General features: G+C 43.1%; 1 protein-coding gene across 1 annotated transcript; it reads right to left on the minus strand.

The window, feature by feature from the left end:
* Positions 1 to 13,081: 13,081 nt before the first annotated feature.
* On the minus strand, positions 13,082 to 13,460 carry LOC118854540 (ATP synthase membrane subunit DAPIT, mitochondrial-like). Its single transcript, XM_036764908.1, has one exon. It carries the CDS (start codon positions 13,391 to 13,393, stop codon positions 13,217 to 13,219), a length of 177 nt encoding a protein of 58 aa, XP_036620803.1. The 5' UTR covers positions 13,394 to 13,460; the 3' UTR covers positions 13,082 to 13,216.
* Between the last annotated feature and the right edge of the window lie 20 nt (positions 13,461 to 13,480).

Raw genomic sequence — 13,480 nt, forward strand, 5'->3', positions numbered from 1 at the left:
GCTTCACACCAAATTCTCAGTGTGAAGCAGTTTCAGAAACTGAGACCTTTGTCCCTTACCCCAAAAGATTTTGGGTCTCATCTGTTTAAGGGGGTAATGATGGGATGCTTCCCTGCTTATGCTTGGACAATTCTAAGATCACATTTCTCCCTAGCTTCAAAATACTATCCCTGACAGTTTTCTCCTCAGCCCAAGCACACTATGCCCAGCAATTACTCCTCAATGGCCCCAGTAAGACAAACTACCTTTCCCCAGAATCACTCATGAGTGGGCCGCATTAAAACAAACTATCTTTCTCCATCACGCTAACAAGCTGGCCTCTGAAGAAATTCTCTCATCAAAACAGGACTATCTTGTAACCACAGAATTATCATGCATTGATTCCCAAAGTTATCAGGTTCAATCCAGAGGTCAAGCTACAGACATAAACTCTCAAAGCTATCTTGTCACAATTGTAACAGACCTAAAATACACCCCTGAGAAACCCCTTCCCCTGATTTCTAGTAGTGAGTGACACCTGTGAGCAAGGTTATAAGTTACCACCAAATTAGCACATCTCCCAGATAATCCACTTCTTTTCCCATAGAAGTCTTAGTATCATTTATGTTAAGTTGCATGTTCCCTGAGGGGCGCTACCTGTTTCAATAGCACAATAAACTTTTACCAACTTGAGTGAAAGATTGCTTGAGTCTGTGACTTCATTGCAGATGATCCTATCTGTATTACAGTCTTGGGGGGAGGGGTCTCTGAACCTCTCAAACCACATCAGTATGAACAGGAAGATTACTTCCCTCCCTCCCTTCTGTCTGCCTCTCCTTCCCATCCTTCTATAGAGACCCAAGAAGCACAGGGGGCTTTTTGATCCCAGGTAGGGTGAGACCAGTCAGAGTCTCAGTGACACAGAGTCAGAGCTGCCCCTCCACCTGGTACTCTGCCCCCTTGTATTGAGAACCAAGGATGAGCAACATCCTGTAAGTAGTAGTAGCTGCCTCCCTGGGGACTACCTGGCCAGTTCCAGTTGGACAACGCTGCCATTTCTTTCCTTCCTTCTTTCCTTCCTTCCTTCCTTCCTTCCTTCCTTCCTTCCTTCCTTCCTTCCTTCCTTCCTTCCTTCTTTCCTTCCTTCCTTCTTTCCTTTCTTCCTTCCTCCCTCCCTCCCTCATGGGGCATGATATTACTTAAGATTTTTTCAACCCAAGTAAGGGCCAAAGCCTGAACTAATTCATGAGACATGCTTTGCTTTGCTCTCTGAGTGAACTAAAAATGCCCCTTCCTGTGTCCGTAGCTATAGGATCTGATGAAGCCGAGCAGGAACATTCTGCATGTTTTTGACACCGTCTTGGACAGTGGGACGTTTCTTATCTTGGCATCCTGTGGACATATACTGTGTAGGGGAAACAAAGATATCCTGGGACTGTAATTGCAATTGACACTTTTGTCAATTTCTTGTCTTATTGTGTTTATATCCTATTTGACTAAGAAACTTCCTTTCCCATGCTATGGTTAAAAACATACAGAAATGATAATTTTTGAGTGATACAGACAGCCTGAGTCAGGATTGCTCTAAGAATATCTAGGTCTTCCTCATTTTGCCTAAACCCATCTGAATTAAAACTCTGCTTCTATTTACTTACATGTTGGCTAGTTTAAGGGAATACACAATATGAATTTCCATCCCACCTAGTTCCAGGTTCACAGGAGTCATATACTTACTTGTGGGAGTTCTGTCCAAAGGAATATAAATGTTGATCACTTAAACCTCCCAAATTACCTTCCATTTTGCAGCAAGATAGTTTCTTCCCCACTTATTTATTCTATGATTTTTTTAAAGCTGGGACAATTAAATCTCATCTTGTGTATTCTTCATTTATGATTTCTTGGAATCTAGCTCTGACCAGCCAGGCTTTGTTAAAGCCCCCTGGGATTCAAAAGGAGCTACATGATGATACCATTACACCCAAACCACTCTAGCTCTCACTGACTGGCCAATAATAGGGCCTGGCCCAAGCCTCACTTACTCATTTTTGGGTGGTGATGGTCCAGAGTGAGCGTAAATGACAATTTTTTCTTCTGTTTTAGTCAGAAACCCTGAGTGTCTTCCTCTTCCAGATTGATTTTTGAGAAGGCAAATTTTTAGCCTCATTTCTTACCTGGCCGTCAGTCTCTGAATGGGTATTGCCTCAGACAAACTGAGACCTGGGAAAGACCTTAGCTTACAAAGACCAAGTTCTCCCAGTGCCTTCAGGGCCATCACCAGTTGTCCTGACCTATGTCTTGCCTCTGGACTCTGAATGATTCTGGGGGGAAGAGTGAAGTTGATGACTTTGTACAGCTCCACCCCACTCAGATCTAATTTACTTGCAAGTCAAGATCTCAGCCTCCTGGTGTCATTGGTCCTCTTAGGAGAAGAAGAATGAACAATGGAGACCCAAGAGGTAGAAGGGATTTGGGATCCCAGATGTGGTAAGACCAGTGATAGCCTCAATGACCTGTGAGTCAGAGCTCTCCCTCCCAATAATTCCCCTTCCTAATGAATACACGCATTAACTAGATGGCAGACTGAATGCTTCATCTAGGAGAGAGGGAAGCTAGGGAAGGTTGCAGTTGGGGAGGTGTAATATTAACTAAGGTGGCACTTTCTTTTTTCTTTACTGTTTTCTCTTTGAGAATGCTAAAATAATCAAGTGCTTTTGATTAAGTCTTACAAGGTGCAAAGCCCTAGACCCACATGCTTTTGCTGATTAGGTGTGAATCATTCCAATCTTAAGAAGGGTATATAAACTCAGAAGCTGGCATTTTGTCTGGGGCTCTCACTCACTGGAAGAGTGTTGAAGTGGAGACTCTGGGCAGCCATTGTTAAGAGCCCCCACAGGCTTTAAAGAAACCCAGAGGTTTTACTTTGGTGGCTCTCACTCTCTGGAAGACTGGCGTGTGACTCTGGGCAAGACGTTGTAACTGGCCCCCAGGTTTGCTAACCCAGATGCTGGCTTGTATTTGTTTTGTTTATAATGTATATTTATAATATGTTTGTATTTGCTCTGAAGTTCAGGTTACTGACCTTTCCCCCTGAACTAAGTGCAGTATATTTGTATGTGTGATTAAAGTGAGATTGTTAATGCCATTAAATTTACTTTCCTTAGTAAAGCAGATCAAAGAAGCTGTGCTAGCATCTCTTGTTGCTGGTCTTCTTGGGTCTTACACCCCCACAGCAGCTGCCACCCAAATTGTTGTTGTAGGAGGGCTCTTGAATGGCGCAATCACCGAATTACCACAGGATGCCTGAGACTGGGAGACAAAATCCAGTCTGGGATGAAGGCCCATGGCATGGGACCTGAGGGCTCTGAAAGAAGGGGAGGCAGGGATTCAGGAGGCCTGGGTAAGGGGGGCAGGGATAGGGTCTGGAATGCAACACAATCTAACATATCTTATAGAGAGAGGTCAGGGACAATGGAATGACAGAAGGGCTCCATGGGGACATTGAGCCTGGGGAAGCAGGATAACTGTGTCCTGAGGTCTCACTAGGAGCTGGGGAGGAATGTTGGGTCCCTCTGGGAGAGCTTAGACTTGGAATCCCCAAAGGGAAAGTGGAGACAGGGAGCCACATGCCTGGGATCTGACCGAGAACCAGTCCCAGAGCCATGGGTGCAGATAAGGGGGACCAGGAGAGAGCTTTGGTAACTGTGTTCAAGGTGGGGTCATCAAGGTAGGCAGAACTGGGGGATCCTTACAGGGGCCATCTGAGGGCAGATACTAGAGACAGGGAGACAGGACATGTGGGTCCTCATGAGAAGTGTGAAAATATGACTTTTGGGTCTCTATGGGTAAGACTAAAGTTTGGGAAAGTGTGACCCAATAGTCCATCTGGGGAGGGTGACCCAGACATTTGTAAATGATCTGGAGTCTGGAGAAGAGTTAGGGGCAGGGAGTTCCAACAGAAGTCAGGCCAGGAGAGAGGCGTGGTACTGTTGGAGCTGGAGGACACTTACCACAAGGTCAGATGAGGAGGATGAGACCCAATGGCAAAGACAGCCAGCAGAGGCCAAGACCTTTGTAGGACCCTGCCACCTGCACCCACAGACCTGGCTTCTGGAAGGCTGAGAGATCTCAGCTCTTGGGAAGAAGGCAGAAGGATCTCATCTCCATGGAAGGCAGAGTGAACTCAGCTTCTGCTTCCAGCCAGCCCACTTAGGGAGACTCCTCCTAGTCCCAAGAGGACCCCCAGTGCCCAGCCCCAGAGGTCCCCAGGATGAGCCCTTTCCTCCAATGTCACCCTAGGTCAGGACGTCAGAACCCAGCCTGCCTCTCCTTCATAGGCCATGCCTTCCAAGGCCTAGGAGCTTGTTATTCAGTAGCTTTGGCCCTGCCCAGCTCTTCCGGACCCCATTTGCGGTTTTCTTGGCAAAGACACTGGAATGATTCGCATTTTCTTCTCCAGCTCATTTTATAGAGGACAAAGTTGAGGCAAACAAGGTTCAGTGACTTGGCCAGGGTCACACAGCTAGGATGTACCTGAGGCCTGATCTGTACTCTGAAACAGTTTTATGCCCAGGACTCTCTGCACTAGGCCACCTAGCTGCCCACTAGGAGCTTAATAAATGCTAATTAAATAAGTGACTCAAAAAAGAAGACATTGTCTTCTTGGTTTTATTGCAAATACTAAAGGCCATTCATCACTTTAACACTAAGAACTTTTTTTTTAATTCACATTTTTCTAACTTTTTCTGCCTAAGGGCCCTACCTGATCATACCCCAATATCTGGGCCAATTCCAGACCTCAGGAGGACAAAATCTACATCTATATCTCTGTGTGTGCATGCATGAATGTGTTTGAGCGTATATGATTGTTTCTATATGTGTGCCTTATTCAGACTGTCACTAACAAGGACGTGGAGAATTCTGGCAGCAGAATCAAATGAGCTAAAATGGACAAGGTGCCTGGCACACAGGTACATATATCAAGCCCCACCCCCCTTTCCAGTGTTCTTGCACCTCACTCCTCTCTTCTTTCTCCTCCTGCTCTCTGATCCAGGGACACTGGCCTCCTGGCTCATGTTTGACCAAGACCTGATCTCCTGATGTTGCCTTTCCAATGGCTGTCCCCCATGCTGGGAATGCTCTCCCCCTCTTACTAGGGTATCTTTAGCCCAACCCCTCTTCCTTTGTAGTGATGTGGCTGTTCAAGGAGGAGTAGCTCCTGGTGAGAGGCCTGGCTGAGCCATTTTCATACTCCTTGGGTGTCCACCTGTCACCCAACTCTCCCATGGCCCCAAGAAGCTGTAGCACACCTAGAAGCCACCCTTGGTAAGTGCCTCTGGCTAAGCCAGCTTGAGGGTTACTGAAAGGCCACAAACCCATGGGTGTTGAAGGGGGGTGTCAACCCCAAGCACAAGAACTACCCTCTCCCACCCAGGAATGGGCAGATGAGAACCATTTCTTTCAAAGGTCATGAAGGTGGCTGAAAGAGGCTCTGTGGAGCGCTTGGAGCGTGGGCAGACATGGAAGATGCCAAGGTCATCCACTGCACCCCTAGCCATCCCCAGTCCAAGCTTCGTAGTGACCCCAACTCTAAGCCATGGTTGGGGGAGAGATGTTCTCTGCTTCTCCCCCTCCCTTCTCTCCCTCATTCTGCCTCCCTTCCCCATCCCATTCCCAGTCTGAGAGCTCTGTCCTCTTCCTCTCTGTTGCTCCACACTCTTCAGAGCTTGTCTCTGTTCCTTCTTCAAATGTGATTGCTGCCGCATTTCCTGCTGCTCATTGTAGTCTTTCCCAGTGAGCACACAAGCAAGGTGTGCCTGTAACCCTGCTCCCCTTTCATAAAGTATTAATTCACAGGGGGCCTGGGATGAAGGCAGGACAACCTAACCTCCAACCTTGAGCAGGGTGGCAGGGATACAGGACCTCTAGGGTAACTTATAGAATTCTGAAGATTAAGACAGTGGGAGCCAATGATAAAATGGGGGGTGGTGTCCTGGGGGCATTTGGGATGTGATTGGGAGTCTGGTTAACATTCAGGGACAGGGACCCCAGCCAGTGGCTAAGCCTAAGAGACAGGCATGTTCCTGACATCCATGGAGAATGGTGAGCAGCATGTAAGAAGAGGGAAATGAGGCCCAAAGGAAGGGGAGCCAGTAGGACCCTGGTACTTTGTAGGATCCTGGTCCAGACTTACCTGGGACCTGCTCCTGAAGAGTTGGCTTCCAGAAGGCAGAATGATCTCAGCTCCCAGGTTTCCTGTTTATAGCCAGTCTACTGAGAGGGGGTCCTCCCAGTCCTAAAGAGCCCAATCATGTTTGGTCTCTGAACCCCAGGATCAGCCCTTTCTTTCAATGGCTCACTGGGTCAGGATCTCAGGACCCTGCTTGCCTCTCCTCCCCAAGCCCTGCCCCTCATCCCAGAGAATGCCCCAACCCCCTTCCCCAACTTCTTATACTTCTCTCCTCTCCATTTACTCTCTCACCCAGAGCCACTGGCCTCCTGGCTCATCCTTGGTCAAGAACCTTCATCTCCTGATTCTGTGTCCTTCCAATGGTGGTCTCTTATGCTTAGAATGTTCTCTCTTCTCACTTCAGCTTCCTGGATTCAGTCTTCTCAGCCAACATCTCACCTTCTGAAAAAAAGTTTTTTTCTGGCCCCTAAAACTATTAGAGCTTTCTCTCTGAGAGCCCTAGATTTCTTCTTCCTGTATAGACTCCTCCTAGGTCTCCAAATTCCGTCCCAGGGTTTTAATTTCACTTGGGCCACTACACCCCAACCTGATCACTCCTGAGAACTCTGCCTCCCCCATCCCTCTACCATCTCCCCTACCCCTCCTGCTTTGGGGTTCAAAACCTCCTCCTTCTATGCTGAAAAACAGCCAGGATAAACTCAGGCAGCAGACTAACTGTAATTATTGGGTTCCATTATAGAAAGTGCTGACAGCAAATGGCCCTTTGGTAAACTGAGATTCTGTATGATAGCATTTATAACTGTAAGTCCAGATTTCATGGGACTGAAATTGTCCCAAACAATGGGGTACCATTTAAAGTTGCACGTGTGTTACCATTAGGATAATTGTGATATTTGATCTTGTAAAGGTAAGACAGACCTGAATACAATTTATGCATGAAATTTCACAAGTGTGACCTACTTAGAAATGTCAGTATAAGAAGTAAAGTGTAATTGGATCTAAAGTCTGCTACCGTCGTCAATGAATGCAATCATTCCACAGAGATAAATTAATAGGTATATAAAGTGATTTTGTATGTAACATAATTTGGAAGCTCATTCAGCTGAATCTATGTCATTTGACCATCAATAACTACATATCATATAAGAAATCTATATTATCATTTACAATCTTCTATTCCTTCTTTGTGATTTGGGGGAAAGCACTGTGTATGAAATGTTGCTAATAAAAAATAAGTTCTAGAGGGTGATGCAAGTATACTCTCACTAAATGAAGTTTGCTTTAGAAATACTGAATTAAGCTATTCAACAGTGGGGTAAAAATGCTTAACAACTTAAGTATTTAATTGGGAATGCTTTGTTTTAAGATAATGATAACTTACTGTGTGGGAAAAGTACAGAGGACCTTGTAAATTCTCCTTTTCTAGGCAGTCCTTTGGGTACTTAACAGGTGCCTTGGGACCTCCTCTTTTGAAAAGATATCAACTCTGGGGAAGAAGTTGCTAAAAGAAAGTTCTCCAGTTCTGACTCGGTAGCCAAAGGGGTGGTGTTGTTTAGAAGCTTCTTTCTAAGAAAGAAATGACTTTTATCTGCTAGATTGACTACTGATGATGAAAATTATAAAACCGAATCCAGAAGAGTATGTATGGAAGTTACCCCTTTGAGTCACCTTAGTCTCAGCAGAACCTGGCCTTGATTCAAAGTGGGACTCCTTCCTTAAGCAGAGTTGATACAGTCAACTGGCAGTTGCTAGGATGATATTTGACAGGATGATGTAACTGTAGTAACCTTCAAAAGAGACTACTGGCAGAATTTTTCTGTGTGTTCTATAAATAGGGAAAACCTATCAGACCATATAGGTATGACTTTACATAACATCCCTTATGAATAAGCATATGGAGGTCATGGAGAGATTGAAGGGATCAGAGCAGATAGATAGAGTGCCTAGAGGACTACGGACTGAGGTTTGCAATATTGGAAAAGAGGCAGCAGCAGCAGCAGCAACAACACAAAAGCATTCCAAAGACAAAGAAGAGCAAGAACGTGAAATGGCGTCTGATGAGGTTCTAGAAATAACTGAGGGCAGAAGGAAAGGGAAAGGGAAAGATACACCCAAGTAAATACAGAATGCCAGAGACTAGCAAGGAGAGATAAGCTTTGCTTAAATGAGAAATGGAAAGAAATAGAAGAAAACAATAGAATGGGAAAGACAAGATCTCTTCAAGAAAATTATTTCCAGAGATGTTATTTCACAGGCCAGTAAAGTTATGCTTAAGATGCCGTGAGCTAGGCTGCAGCAATACGTGAACTGAGAATTTCCAGAAGAACAGGCTGGTTTTCAAGGAGGCAGAGGAAGTACTCACCAAATTGTCAACCCTAACCCTAAATTCTTTGGATTATGATGAAATCAAGGGAGTTTCAGGGAAAGAAATTCCTTCTTCTTCATTGACCACCCTAAAGCTTTCGACTGCTTGGATCACAGCAAAATGTGGGAAGTCTTCAAAGAGACTGGAGTACCAAATCACCTTACTTGTCTCCTGAGGAACTTGTATGAGGGTCAAGAGGTAACAGGTAGAACTGAACATGGAACAACCGATTGGTTTCAGATTGGAAAAGAAGGACAACAAGTTTGTATGTTGTCACATATTTTATTTAACTTGTTCACAAAGTACATCATGCAAAATACCAGGCAGGAGGAATAAAAGGAGGAATTGAGGTTATCAGGAGAAATATCAACAATCTCAGATATGCAGATGGTACCACTCTGATGGCAGAAAGGGAAGAGGAATTAAGAAGCCTTGTGATGAGGGTGAAAGAGGAGAGTGTAACAGCTGGCTTGCTCCCTCTGTCACCAGAAGAACCATAAGCAAATAATGAAAGACTAATTCTAAGGCACTGATTAAGGTCAAACTGTTTACTTACAACATATAAAAACGTTATTAATATTAGTCATTATTAGTAATAGCATCCTCAAAATTGTTGTCATTACTAAGGTAGTTTGAAGGAAAGGTATGGCTGACTTGTGTATGATAGGGTGATTCTAAAACACAAAACTGGGTAGCAAAAGGTAAAAAGGAGCAATTCTCTCATAAAAACAGGGCGTGGAATGAAGAACTAATTGTAATAGCAATTTAGATTTAAAGATCTTTCCCACCCATTAATAGGCCATGTGACCTGCTTGTATCACAGGAAACCTAAGTCACATGTGGTAGGAGCTTGCTGAGAGGAAAAGGATATTGTGTCACAGTAAATGCTGAGGGAGCAGTTACAGCAGTTAGAGCTGAGGGAAAGAGCAGAGGAGTGGTGGCTGTGAGGGAGCTTTTGGGAAGGCCCCAGCAGGGGGTTGGATGGTTTTTGGATGGAGTGGTTCTCTGCTGTTTTCTATTGAATTCTTTTGCTGCTTTGATGGATTGAATGTATTGGTTTCAGGATCTGGATATTTGGTGTTTCAATAAATGATTTACTTCTTTTACCTTCTATGTGGAGAGTCACATATATTGTGAAATATAGAACCACATAGGCATTTTGACAACTATCATCCATATTGTGATTATTACCTTGCTGATACATTTGGCATTATGAACAGGATTGCAAGGTATAAGATCTCTATTTGGAGGTAGAAGGGCTTTAGAAGAAGAAATGGTTATCCCGGGATGGAACAAAGTACCTGTAATAGCAATTTAGATTTGAAGATCTTTCCCACCCATTAATAGGTCATGTGACCTCCTTACATCACGGGAAGCCTAAGTCACATGTGGTGAGAGGAGCTTGCTGAGAGGAAAAGGATATTGTGTCACACTAAATGCTGGGGGAGCAATTACAGCAGAGCCAAGGGAAAGAACAGATGTGTGGTGGCTGTGAGCGAGTTTTTGGGAAGGCCCAAGCAGGGTGGGGAGTGGATGGTTTTGGGATGGAGTGGAAATGTTGGAAACTTACTCTCATTTAGTTGGATGAGGAAACAACATCCACATCAGAAGAGGTTTCCAAGTCTACAGAACATCCAGAAAGACAAGAAAACTAGGGCATAGGGTTGGAGAAGGATCTTTGCAAGTGTGTATAGAATAAGATGAGGAGGATGAATGGAGAAGATAAGAGAGGGGATATTAGAAGGGTGGGTAAAACAAGGAAAGGAAGGGTAAAAGGAAAAGATAAGGTAGTAGGGATAGTGTTAAAAAAGAGGCTGAGATGGAAAAGAGTGAGCAAAAATAAGCTAGAGGGAAATCCACAAGTACCATTTAGAACTTTCTCAAATCTCTAAGAAGAGGAGTCATTGCCCTGTTGATAAATGGATAAAGGATAAGAACAGGTGGTTTCCCAATGAAAAAACTGAAATAATTTATAGTCATATAAAAATGCTCTAAATTGTTATTGACTAGATAAATGCAGATTACAACTACCAGATTGATAAAATGATAGAAGAGGGAAGTGACCAATATTGGAGAAAATGGGGAAAAATACTGACACTACTTCATTGTTGGTGGAATTGTAAAATGATTCAAATCTTTTGCCCTTTGGGCATATTGATACTTGTTCTATTTCCAAACATGATTAGGGGAAAAGGAAAGGAGGCTACACATTTGGAAATGTTTATAGCAGTTCTATTTCAAGTGGCAAAGAACTGGAAATTCCATCGGTGGCCAACAATTGGGAAACATGTGAGCTAACTGTGGTATATGATTATGATGGAACACTACTATGCTATTAGAAATAATGACCTCAAGAGTTTACAAAAATATGGAAACATTTGCATGAAATACTGAAGAGTGAAATGAGCAGAACCAAGAGAACATTGCACACAGCAACATCAATAGTCTCTGAAGAATGACTCATGAACAAGTCAGTGAACAAGTCCATACTCAAATTAGCTGTAAAGGGCATATGATGAAAGATGCTATCTGCATCTACAGAAAGAGTAACATATGCACACCTCTGTGCCTAATGGTAGCCATTTCTAGGTTTGGGGTTGAGGGAAGAAATAAATAACATCATCATTTTGTTGTATATTGAAAGGAATAGGAAGTTGTGCATGGTACATTTGCAGTTTCATTTACAATCATCTTTTTTATTATACTATGTTATAAAAATGCTATTTTTATTCCACATAATAACAATTTATTAAAAAAAACTATTTTAAAGAGGTATTTTGAAGATACACACATACCGCCCCCCCACACACACACACATGTATATGCACGTATGTATGTATGTACGTCGGTATACTATGATCTTGGCATACGGTCCAATTACTTCCTGGCAGAAACAGGGAGAATAAATGAGAGCAGCTTAAGATTTTATGTCCTTGGACTCAAAGATCACAGTAGATAGTGACTGAAGCCATGAAATTAAAAAAATGCTTCTTTCTTCTAAGGAAAGCAACTGCAAGTCTGGACAGCATCCTAAACAGCAAAGACATACCCCTGCCAACAAAAGTCCATAGAGTCACAGATATGGGTCTTTCTGCTATATAAGGAAAGTTGAGTGGCACAGAATCAACACTTTTAAATTGTGGTGCTGGAGAAGACTTTTGAGAGTCCCTTGGACAGCAAAAAGATGAAATCGGCTAATACTTAAATAAATTCATTCATCCTATTCACTGCTGCTGAAATACTTTGGCCACATAATGAGAAGATAGGATTCATTAAGAAAGTCCCTGATGTTGGGAAAGGTAGAAGGAAAAAATAGAAGGGGAAAGCAGAGGATAAGATAAACGGTGTCATGGACAAAACAAACATGAACTTGGATAGACATTGGCAGACGGTGGATAGAAGGGCTAGGTTTGCTATAGCCAGTGGGATCACAGAGAGTCAGACAAGCCTGAGATGACTGAACAATAAATCAGTCAAGACTGTCATGATGACCTCAAGACAATCAGGTCTAATTTGATGACAATGGTCTTCCTGTATAGATTCTATAAACTAAAGCCTTCTTTCAGGAGAATCCATTGGGGATCTCAAGACCAAAAGGACTAATTGTGATAAGGAAAATCAAGTCCACCGAGGTACAAAGCTCAGAGCACTAGCAGTTTATTAGTTAACATGCATTTACTAATAAAGAGGGAAAATGGCTTCCCCATCAAGCTCAAAGACATGGAGGATGAAAGACAGCCCCCCAGCTTAAGGATGGAAAAAAGAACAGAAGTTGGTAGGTGGGGAAAACAATATAAATGGTTAAAGCATCATGGGGGCAGGAAGAATATGATTGGCTGAAAGTCTGAAATATGGGCTGGAAACAGCCCCTCTTTTCATTTTTAAAATGTTGATACTTTCCATCTGGATCTTGCAGAAATAACTTATGATAGATAATAAAATTTCCTCTAATTGTACATACACACCTAGAGACAATATTTCCAGGAATGCCATCATGAGGTCTGGTAGAGATAACAACAGATGGCCTAGAATTGAATCAGGATACTTAAAGGTATAGAAGGGTAAATAAGTTTCCTTGACACAAAGTGATTTGCAGCTGGTGCTGAGATAATAATTCCTTTTGAAGTAAAGTGTTTTAAGAGAGCACTGCACTTTTAAACTTACCTCAGAGTTTTTCTTGAATTAAAAGTGACTGATGGGAAAACTGAGCTTTGCATTTAACTGAGAGAGGAACACTGAACTTTTGAACTCAGGAGCTTCTTAACCCACAGATTGTTGTGGTTGGTCCTTTCTTTGCAAGTGAGTTGGATTTAAGCAAAGCAGAGCAGTGCAAAGTCATCAACCTCACTCTCCTCTGGAATTATCACAGTCCAGGGGCAAGACATAGGTCAAGACTACTCATGATATCTCCCCATTTCTAACTAATCCATAAACATAGCCACAATTGACAGATTTTAGGGTGGCAAAGTTGTGGTTCCGCCATTGTTCACAAAAACTTATTACACAATTATAAGATTTTACAAAGTAATTTATACTCCAGGATGTTTGCATTTTTTTTTTCTGAGTTCATGTTTTATTTCAAGAGCTATAGATTACATGCTAAGTTGACAGCAGGTCCTTTAGCCAGGGAACTTGATGATGGACAAAGTATACACACACACACACACACATATACTGGGCTCCATTTATGTTTCTTTCACAGCTGGAGTTTTTTTAGACCTTGCCTTGAAGTAAAGTATGAGCAAAGCGATTCCTCCATAAGTGGCCAGTACATAATTCTTTCTGCCATTAAGGGTGTATGAATTGAAGTATTTCTTAAAACCAGTGAACTGATACTGACTGTCAGATTCTGGACCTGCCATAATTGAAATCCCGACCGTAGGACCCACCGCAGCCGCTGCCCTTCACTGTCCGCTGCGGCCGCCCCCAACCCCGACCCGGAAGACGGA

Source organism: Trichosurus vulpecula, chromosome 1, assembly GCF_011100635.1.
Source record: "Trichosurus vulpecula isolate mTriVul1 chromosome 1, mTriVul1.pri, whole genome shotgun sequence".
In the NCBI taxonomy this organism is placed as follows: Eukaryota; Metazoa; Chordata; class Mammalia; order Diprotodontia; family Phalangeridae; genus Trichosurus; species Trichosurus vulpecula.